At 26.2% G+C, this 10,960-nt stretch overlaps 1 protein-coding gene across 2 annotated transcripts; it reads left to right on the top strand.

Moving 5' to 3' along the window:
• Positions 1 to 668: 668 nt before the first annotated feature.
• Positions 669 to 3,495, top strand: LOC101492218 (EG45-like domain containing protein). 2 transcript variants are annotated; one of them, XM_012716160.3, is made up of 4 exons: positions 669 to 752; positions 2,100 to 2,231; positions 2,902 to 3,187; positions 3,276 to 3,495. In XM_012716160.3, the coding sequence occupies exons 2-4, from the start codon at positions 2,126 to 2,128 to the stop codon at positions 3,280 to 3,282; spliced, it is 399 nt and encodes a 132-aa protein (XP_012571614.1). In that variant the 5' UTR covers positions 669 to 752; positions 2,100 to 2,125; the 3' UTR covers positions 3,283 to 3,495. The 2 variants fall into 2 exon arrangements, with proteins under 2 accessions (XP_012571614.1, XP_073225402.1); XM_073369301.1 differs by lacking the exon at positions 669 to 752 and adding an exon at positions 1,665 to 1,771.
• Positions 3,496 to 10,960: the final 7,465 nt, after the last annotated feature.

Below are 10,960 nucleotides of genomic sequence, written 5' to 3'. Positions count from 1 at the left end.
AGCCTAAATCAATCTCCTGTTGATTTGGACAAAAAAAGTATATATTTTATTATTTGTAGTATTTCATTCTTATATTCTTAATCTTAATCATCATAAAAGACTACAAAGAAATTAAATGAGTTACTTTGTCATTGACAACTTCAAAATAATACCATCAAACATTGACAACTTAAAAAAATTAATAGAAAATACATATACCAAATATAAAATATGATATACTAAAAAAAGTACAAGTTATCCTATAGTTAGAATGTTTAACTATTTAGATGGCGGCGGCTTGTATTCGGGAGTAGGAATAATTTGAATTATCATATTTCTTGTCCTAATTGCGAAGCTTCAGAAAATTTTATGGGAGTATTAAAATAAAATAAACAATGTACAAATAAAAAATATTTAAAACAATTTAGAAAGTACAATGACTTTTTTATTATTTAAAAGAAAATTAAATGAACTTACTACTTTTCTTAAAGAATATTTCTTTATATATATATATATATATATATATATAATATTGTGGACTTCGTGGTCAGTCTTATAGTCCACGTATGTATTGACAAATTGCAAGATGCATTATAGACAAGTGGTTTGTTATAAGTAAAGAAATCTAGTTTATCTCTTCTATAAATAGTACTTTAGACAAACATTCTCATTATCAAGTAGCAACGCAAGAACAAACATTAGAACTTGTTGAGAGTGAGGGGAGAAAATTGTGAGAGGATATTCGGTCTCTCCATTAAAATTTCATGTGTAGTGTAAGTATTCTCCTACTTTCAATACAAAGTCTAATTATTTTTTCTTTGCATTTAGAGAGATATCTTGTAATTTTTTTCTCTTAATGAAAATTCTCTACTTTTTGCAATGTAGATTTTTACTTTGTTCTAATTTTTTTCTCTTAATGTTCTAATTTTTGCTAAAAAATTATTAAATCATTTGATAATTAATTTTTTAACTAAAATATCATTGTATTTTGTCTAGCATCAAGAATACAAATACAATTAGCGTAAAAAAAAAAAGAATACAAAAACAATCTATGCTTTATTTATTTATTAAAAAAATACAATATATACTATAAAGAGGAAGTCCACGGTTACATTATTTGGAAATAATGTAATTTTTAATGATATATATTTTCAAAAGGAATGCATCTAAAAAGAGGAATCTACATAAAACGTGAGTCAAATGGCAAGTTCTGAAATCTGCATTTAATCCGGTCAAATCACTAGTGGACGGTGTTTGTATGATAATTTATCACAAAGTTAAAAGATGATTGAATTATTTTTCCATTTGAGTCAATGGCTTTTCCTACCTTCGGTATTAATCATAAAAAAAATGATTTTTTTTATTTCATTTATAAAAAAAATTGTAACATTTAAAATATATTTATTATTTAAATAATTTTGTTAATCTTCATTAATTATTTGTGTTTTAAATATTAATAGATATATTTAATGTATCATTTTTTTTATGATAAATGATATATTTATAAAAATATTTAAAAAGTGATAATAATAATAATAATAATAATAATAATAATAAACAAATTCATTGATATTGATGTTTTTCTATTTTTCTTAATTGGATTCGAACGCGAGTGTGTATATAAATAAGCATCAGGTAATCTGTTTTTGATTTTTTAGCACAAATTATTAATAGTCAAATTAATTGTTCAAATTTGATAGATTCCACTATTTAAAGAGGTCGACAACAAAACTTAATCTGTGCATATCATATAATCGGAGAATTTTGTTATCATTCAAAAATTAATAATCAGGTACACATTTAAAATTTTATCCGATTAAATTCAAAATAGATCTAATTTTATTTTGCAGTAACCGTTGGTTTTTGTTTTGGTCTGAAGTGTAAGTGTTAGTTATGAACGCAATTTTATTTGATATTGAGGGATAAGAATCCCACAAAGGCAAAACTCAATTTTTAAAATGAAATCGTGAATTTAAAATTATTACATGACATGATTTCCATTTAAAAAAGTAAGGAATATATATTTTAAATTTAATGTTTGTGATAAACATGAAAATGAAAATGAATCTTGATACAGTGTATATCAGCACGATGTTTATAAATTGAAAATGTGGGCGCAGGAAAGTTTGTATCATCATCAACCAAAATGAGGCTATTTACCCTTCTAATACTTTCTATCATATTACTCAATCAATTGAGCCTTATTCTTGCAGACCTTGGTACTGCTTCTTCTTATGGGCCTCCATATATACGTGAGTCAATAATTTTTTAATTTTTTTGCTCTTATAATATATTTATTTATATACAATACAAAATCTATTCACCATGTGTTATGTTTTTATTGGTGCAAATACATCATATTTTGTTTGATTTTTAGTTTTTGTAACTTTTTTAGTCCATGTAAATATATATATTTTTTACTTCTGGTATTTGATATTTTGTTTTTAATAGATGCAAAAATTTTAATATTTATGTTGTTAGTTGTGATACCTAATATATTTGATTTTTTTGTCTTTAAAAGCAAAAAATAATATATTTTTAGGACAAATTTTTTTCAGGTGAATGTTATTCTGATTCTATGAATTATATGTAGTTTATTGTAGATTTGTGTTTGAAAGTCATCTGTGGTCTATTGTAGATTTGTGTATAAAAGTCATTTGATACTCAACGGTGGTTGACGACGTATTTTTCAGAAGTAAAAGTTAACTATTTTTCTAGTTTTTAGAAATGACAATGATTTGATTGATATAAAATCATACCAAAAAAAAAATGTATCTCTCAAAACTCAATTTATTAAATCGACAACAATTAAATCACTATTTCAACCTTAAATATAATGAGAACCGTTAGAGTTTGAGTCGACTTTTAAGAAGTTATTGACAATGAAGCTATTTGACTTGATGTAATTGTATGATTATGCAGCAACTGCTTGTGACGGAAATAGGAGAGAGCAGTTTCCTCCAGGAAATATATTTGCAGCAGTGAATGAAGGGTTATGGGATAATGGTGCTGCATGTGGAAGGAGATACAGAATAAGGTGTCTGAGTGGAATCAATAAGCCATGCAAAGATGGTAGCATTGATGTTAAAATTGTTGATATTATTTCATGTTCAAAGCACCCTTGCTTCCAAACTTTCCTCTTGTCAACTCAAGCCTTTGCAGCCATCTCACGCTTCCCTAATGCAAATATCAATATTGAATATATGCAGTAAGTTTTTAGTACACTTAAATTATTAATTCAAATCTTTACAATATCATCCAATTAATTCATCCATTGCTGTTCAATGTTCATACAGGATATGATATCACATTCCATTAAGAGACCATCGCTGAATTGTTCAACAAAATTACAAAGGAGAATTATACATGTGTGAAAATTGACTGAATAAATGTACACAATATTATAGCTTTTAGTCCGTGAGCAAGATTTTGATTATAATAAGAGTATACTTTATGCACTTTTGACATGTACTGTATCAATTTTTCAATGACATAAAGATTATTATTGCATCTTAATTTGGTTATGTGCCTTCGACAAATTAACATAATTATTACTCACTCCGAGCACCACTGGTATGATAACAATCACAAATATAAATTATTTAAACACATAAAACAAAAATTAGAGATGATAATTTTTTCTTCTTCTTATTATTATTGAAAAAAATTAAATAATTAATGTATATATGGTTTGTGACCACGCAAAATTACTCTGCTGCAATATTTGAAAATGGAATGGGTTATATACATCAATAATCTAAAAGCGATGAACCAAGTGATGTTTTGGTGAATAACACTTAATAACATCAAATTGCAGTGAATCCAGTGACAAGGGATTGTACGGTTGATCTCCATATTCTTTAAAATACTAACAATATTAATCGTATTATTATCAATTTTGTCCATTGCAAAATTATTTTACATATAATGCTTTTGTTTATGGAGACTACAACACACTCGTACGGTACACATACAATATTTGTTATTCTTTTGCGAGTGAAATTTTCAATTTACCTATATATTATTATGAAATTATGTATTTGAGTTTTTTATTGTATATAAACAAACATAATTTTTTACTTTTTAAAACTTTTATTATTATTTTATATCGTAAATTTAACCATTTTAATTACATTATAAGAACTCTTGCTTTTTATATTGACACACCCGTGCTTTGACTTTTTTAAAAGCGTTTACTCATCTCTAATACCAATACCCAAACATATTCATCATACTTATTTGATCATAGACATTAGACAAGGTTTATGTAATCTGTGAAGTAATATTTTAATAATATTTTTCTGACTAAATATTTTAATAATAAATAAACATATATACACATTGCTCTATATATAATATAGTTGATTTCAACTTTAAACAAAATTTTCTCTTCTAAAAATTTGGTCAGTTATTTTTGTTATAAAAAAAAAATAAAGAGTTGTAATTTAATTATCTCTATATTTTATATCTTATATGTAATTAAGATGTCAATTTTATATTAAAAGGAAAAAATTATATCAATCTTAAATAATATTTTCTTTTAAAAAATATGGTCAACTTTCAACAATTTCATAAAATATAAAATAATCAATATAATCATTATCATTTTGTTTTGTAAAATTCTACATAAAGAAAATATATACATTTTTATTTTGTTTTTAGTTATTTTATAATTAAATATAATTTTATTTAAAATATATTAAATACTAAATATAAATATTTTTTAACAAAAATTCAAATTCAATTCACCAACTTCACCAGCGGAGGCTCCAACCCCCTCCCTACCTCCTAACATATATGTATTGCATGTATTTATAATATGTATATATACCTAATAATATATATATATATATATATATATATATAATTATATATATATATATTTATATATACCATATTTTTAAAAAGATATATTTGGTGATGAAATACTTATTTTATTTTAATTGTTTGATACAGTTTTGTTTATTAATTGATTTAAATATTTTTATTAATTATAGTTAGTTGATAAATTTGATAAATAAAAATATATTAATAAAAAATATAATTAATATTATAAAATAGAAACAATTCAAAATAAAGAAAAATAAAAATAATTGAAAATGAGAGAGAGAGTGAGTGGAATGCATATATTACCCAAAATGTAAATGGGCATCGCAGACTTAATTCAGTTGATCAGTTCAACATACATAACATCAGACAATCATCCACCACTAATTAAGTTGATAATCTTGCAGCCATAATTAAATTGAGTATATATTATAATATATACTATCAAGCACGCCAATTAATTAGGCAGCGCACGAGGATAAATTAAGTGATGGGGAACTTAGAAGGGCTTCCATACAACTAATCAGCAGCTTACAATCATTTTATTATGTAGTTAGTGGTGCAACAATTTAAGCACTATGGAATTAAATAACTTCGTATCATATTGAAATTCAGATTTTGACTCTCCAGCAGAGGACCAAAAGGTGCAATTCATACTACAAAGTCAAAATATACTATACACAACAACTTTAATTTTAATAATTTATAGTAATATTTCATCACAATTTTTATTTTTAAGGGTGTGCCTGTGAATTGGTTTTTTGAGAATTTTGGAGGGGAGTGTTTTGAAGGGTTAACTTTATATTTTAATATTTAAAAATAAAAATAAAATAATAAAATAATAATATAATATTATATGCTCATTTATCATATTTTTTTTAAAAAAAAACTATCAAATATATATCTCAAAATATAGATTTAGTTCTCCAAAACCCTCAAAAATCCAATTTGCAAACAAACCCTAACCTAAGTGTTGGCTTTAGTTGATATTTGCACAAACAACACGATAGACTAGTTGGTGTTCTTAAGTGTGAGAGATTTAACCATCCAAATATTCAAACGAGTAATAGATTCAAATTCTCTTACACTTATAAACACCTTAGCTTGTTTTGTTTCTACTAAAGTACAACTTTTTAACTTACAAACTATTTAGGGATTATATAATTTGCATCCATAAGAGTGTAATATAAATTTATAGAATAGTCTAATATTTAAGAAAATATACTTGCGTATGATATCAATTTCGTCATTCAAAACACTTTTATCCTTTTCAGTTCGACGCTAAGGGGTGTGCTCAATACCAAATTGTTGGTCTCTTAGCCACTCAAAGCACCCATGTATTTCGGCCTTGATATCATAGGTTGTGTTCGATACCAAACTATTTGACAACTCAATCACTTGGAGCTCCAACACTCTTCAGCTTTAATGCTCCGCAATTGTGTTTCGTGCTTGTTTATTTGGTTCATGTCAAAGGCAAACCTCACATAACCACTACACGAAGTGAAAACGGGTCAACCGATTAGACGAGAACGAACACTTTTTTGGACATGACATATGTCTCTCATCCGTACTATTTTAACCATTGGTTTCACAAATCTAAAAACACTAAGTTTATCCTCCAATTAGAGCTCCACTGATCCTAATGAAATAATGACTTAGACTTCTGTTACAGACTAGAACATTGCAAACTCACAATCACATGGTTAACTATATGGTCGTGAGTTCAAGCCTCTTGTGAAAATTGGCAATGAAGGGCAAGGGCAATGGATGCATGTACTTTGAGTGATCAAATAATTTGATTTTGAACAATTATATATATATATATATATATATATATATATATATATATATATATATATATAAAGATGAAAAAAAAAAATATATATATATATATATATATATATATATATATATATATATATATAAAGTTGTAATAACAATAAAGCAAATAGCCTATAAATATCTATTATATAATCAATTGTAAAAATATCATGATCTCTGAATATGTAATCCAATAATATAAGTTAACGTTAAATGATTATTAAGAAAGAGGTCGATGGTTCGATATATGATGCTAACAAATTCATCCTCTCTAACAAACCATCCACCAATATTTTTCTATAAAAAAAGTAAAATTTTATAAAAATCCTATAAACATTTATTTATAGAACAATCTTCCAACACCTATAAACTGGCAAGATGGGTGCAATTGTATTTGGAACATTTAGGAGCACTTGACTCCTAATGTTCCAACTATCCATCATTACTACTAGTTCTCATACTATATTTCTAACATTGAGTATGGCAACATAGTGAACTAGTCTGTCCAACAGTCCAAATGTTCAAACCAATGGGCTCAAATTCTTTAACATTAACAAGAAAGTTGCCTTTTGTACCCTTCCAATTAATCCTATACCACCCATTTAAAATATTTATGTTGAAAGTCTAAAATTCCCTTAATAAAATTGTAAAAATAAAAAAGTTTTCTCATACCCCACAAGTTGTGTTTTCCGGAAAAGTGAGTGTTGTTGAATTTTTTTTTTTTATTGGAAATTTCAGAATTAATGAACTTTCCGGTAGTTATAAATCAATATCGGAAATTTTATTTTTGAAATTTTCGAAGTGCCACCCGTAAATTTGAAATATCCGGTATTGGTTTTCAATACCGTAAATTTTAAATTTTCGGGTACTCCCGAAATTTTTGAAAAATGAAATTTTCGGTATTGTAGTATAACTACTAGTTGTATTTTTTCATCTCTATTTCAAAATAAAAAATAAAAGATAAATAATATACCGGATTTTTGATATTTCCGGTTAAGTAGAATAACTACCGGATATTTCAAAAATTTAAAATTTCCGGTAAGTAAGATGTAACTACAGAAAATTTTATGGCACAAATTTTCGGTAACATAATTGTACTACAGGAAATTTGAAATACGAAATTTCTGGTAGTGAATATTTGTATACCGGAATTTAATGGACAAATTTTACGTACCAGAAATTTGATTGAGGGGGTGAGATTTTGAAGTAATTTTTTTTTACCATTTAGTCAACAATATTTTTAAGGATTATTTTAAGTTTTTAGCAATTTGAGGGGGTATAAAATTAATTGTAGGAGTACAAAAGCCAACTTTTCACTCATAAACACCTTAGTTTGTAGTGGATATGGTTGACATTTGCACAACCCAATGTATTGTGACAACTAGGGCTGTTCATGGTTGGTTTTTTTAAAAAACTAAACCATATCCATTTTAAAATCAATATATGAATTTAGATTTATAACCAAATCTATTATTTAGTTTAAAACCAGTTATAAAACCAATTGTAAATTTGATTATGGTTAAATAACCGGTTTATAATTAAGCAACCAGTTTTGAAAATTTTCATTTTAAAATTGATTTTGTTTTTCAAAATCGGTTAAAATTTAATAATTTTTTTAAAATTATTTATTCATAGTTTAAAAATCGGTTATTTAAAAAAAATCAATTTTTTCAATAATTTTTTTTAAAAAATTATCACCAAATTTTTCGAGAAAAAATTCGATTTAAAATTTTTTTGAGAAAAAAAAAAGTTGTTATTTTTATTTTTTTCTGATATTTTTTCGAAAAAAAGATAAATTTCAATTTAAAAAAAAAATCTCAAAATTAACAAAATATTGGTAGTGAATAAAAACCGAATAAAAATTAAATCTAAATATAAAACATAAGTGGGGTTATCCAATCGATTTATAAATAAACCGGATTATAACCTTATGATTTTAACCAGATATTTAAAATGGATTTGGATCCGGTTATAGATTTAGGCTTAATAACCGAATATTTTACAAAACCCTAGTGACAACATAGTGAACAAGGCATAGTTCAGTAGTTTTTTTTTTTAATTAAAAATAAATTATATTAATTAAAAGGAAAGTTGAAAATAATATTTTCAACATCATACATTATAAACGAATCATGAAGAAATATGTGAGTACACTGTTTGAAAACAAAACAAAAATATATATTAAAAAAATTACAAAAGTTACTAAATCCAATTATATACAAAATAAAGTTTAATAAAAAAATTAAAAACGTCTCCCACATTCAAAGAGTTGAAAATACAAATTTTAAAATAAAATTTCACATTTAAACAATTAATATATACTCGGGATCACTTCTAAGTAAATCTATTGCTAAGCAATAGGAGATTAGCGAAAGCCGCGACGCAAGCTTGGGCTTTGAATAAGTTGATGAACTAATAATCAGTTTTAATCTACATGCTGATGTACCTAACCTAACAAAGCTACCACCTCCTACTTATGGTAATGGTTCATTAACTCAGGTTTAGAAAAATCAATACCATACTACAAAAGCAGAATGTACTGCATAACACGTGTCACATGCTATGAGTATAGGATCAAATGAATTCATTGATTAGCGTTTCCATTCATACACATATTTGTGGTCAAAATTGTGTTTTCTTCTATACAAGGTAATATACCCTTGTTTGGCAAATTAGTTAATATTCAACAGCTACCAACCGCATGCTAATTAGTAGTTACCTTTTTCCCTCTACTAAAGATCATGAATCAGAGTATGTTGCATTGCATGCTTGTCAAAACTTAAGCACAGGTTACTAAAAAAAAAATCAAAGTCTCAAACTACCACTTGTAACTAAAATTAGAGTCATCAAGTTTTAAAGTCTAAATTTCCTATAAAAAAATTCTTATTGAAATAATTTTTTAAATTCTAACTTATTATTTTAAATCATTTTTTTTTCAAAAAATTTTGTTAACAAAATTTTAAATTTTTTTTCTTGAATAAAATTTTTTTTTAAAAAAATAAACAAAAATTTGTAAATCATTTTTTATAAAAAAAAAATAAATAAATTTTTTTACACCTTCGAGATGCAGATTAAAACAAATAGTTAGTGAACATATAAAATTAACACTTATATCTAAAATTAATATAGACAGCAACAAAACTTTCAATTACACGTGTTGATCAACCGGTTGAAACAAGTACCACTATCTTATCGTATTTGTCGATTGCTCTGATTCACACATATAAGGACAACAAAACAACTACAACTGTGATTTCAGATGTTACTGCTACTGTTTAATTTCCAAACAGTTGATATTTTTTGTGAACAATCAAACACATCACAAACTTTGCAGTATCATACAAAAACTATAAGATATGTAACGGTTCAATTACCATATTGCAAAGAAAAGAAGTCTTTTTCAGTTTGTGGGACAAATCTATTGAGTAGATTTGGCTGCCAGCAAAGGAACAGTTGTTCTTTCAGAACAAAATGTTAGAGGACGTGTCATGTCCCCTTCTATTCTAACTTGTGATGTGGAAATTGTTTCCTACTAGGAGGAAATAGAATAGGGTAGTGAATGTGATTATACGATTAAAGTGTACACATCACACAAGTGGAGACCATACCAGGTGCAACTTCTTAATGGTTAAAACACCAAACTTTTTTTATATCAATCTCAACGTCTTGTAGTACGGTTAACGAAAAATCAGAAACAGATGAATCACATTTCTTGAGATAATAATCCATTAACAACAATAGAATAATTTCATATGGCTACGTTTGATCTGAGAGACCATCTGCACAAGTCACTAGCTCGGACTCCAAAAATAGAAGTTCATAGTCCTTTTGATTGTAAATGTATGAGGTCATGTATCATTATTGGTCTAGAACCATGTATGCAACCATAGACCAGGAGGGTCCATAATCAATAAGTTAGTTTTCAAACGGTCAAATCACAAACCAAGTAAATAGAAGAGACAATGGGCACAGAACAGAAGCAGAGTAATAATTCTCCAACACCTTGGCTAAGAAAGCTAGTATTCATTCAATTAATATCTTATCATAGTATCCTGATTACATTAGTCCTCACCTAATCTAAAGAGCACCGACACCAACACATATAGACATCGGGCATAATTTGATAAACTAATGTCATTAACATTGTATGTAATGTAATCATGCAGTTCGATATAATATCTGACTTTGACACTAAGACACGGTTTCAATTTAAAGTGTCATACTAGAAAACACCCAAATTTATTTAAGTGATTTTCAACATCATACATATCATTAAGTTAAACTTTGAATGACAATAATTTGCAATACCAGAAACAAGTAAATACACCGAATA

The sequence above is a fragment of the Cicer arietinum genome, chromosome 5 (assembly GCF_000331145.2).
Source record: "Cicer arietinum cultivar CDC Frontier isolate Library 1 chromosome 5, Cicar.CDCFrontier_v2.0, whole genome shotgun sequence".
NCBI classification, from domain to species: Eukaryota; Viridiplantae; Streptophyta; class Magnoliopsida; order Fabales; family Fabaceae; genus Cicer; species Cicer arietinum.
The sequence above is the reverse complement of the archived record's forward strand: the minus strand, read 5'-3'. Positions and strand labels throughout refer to the sequence as shown.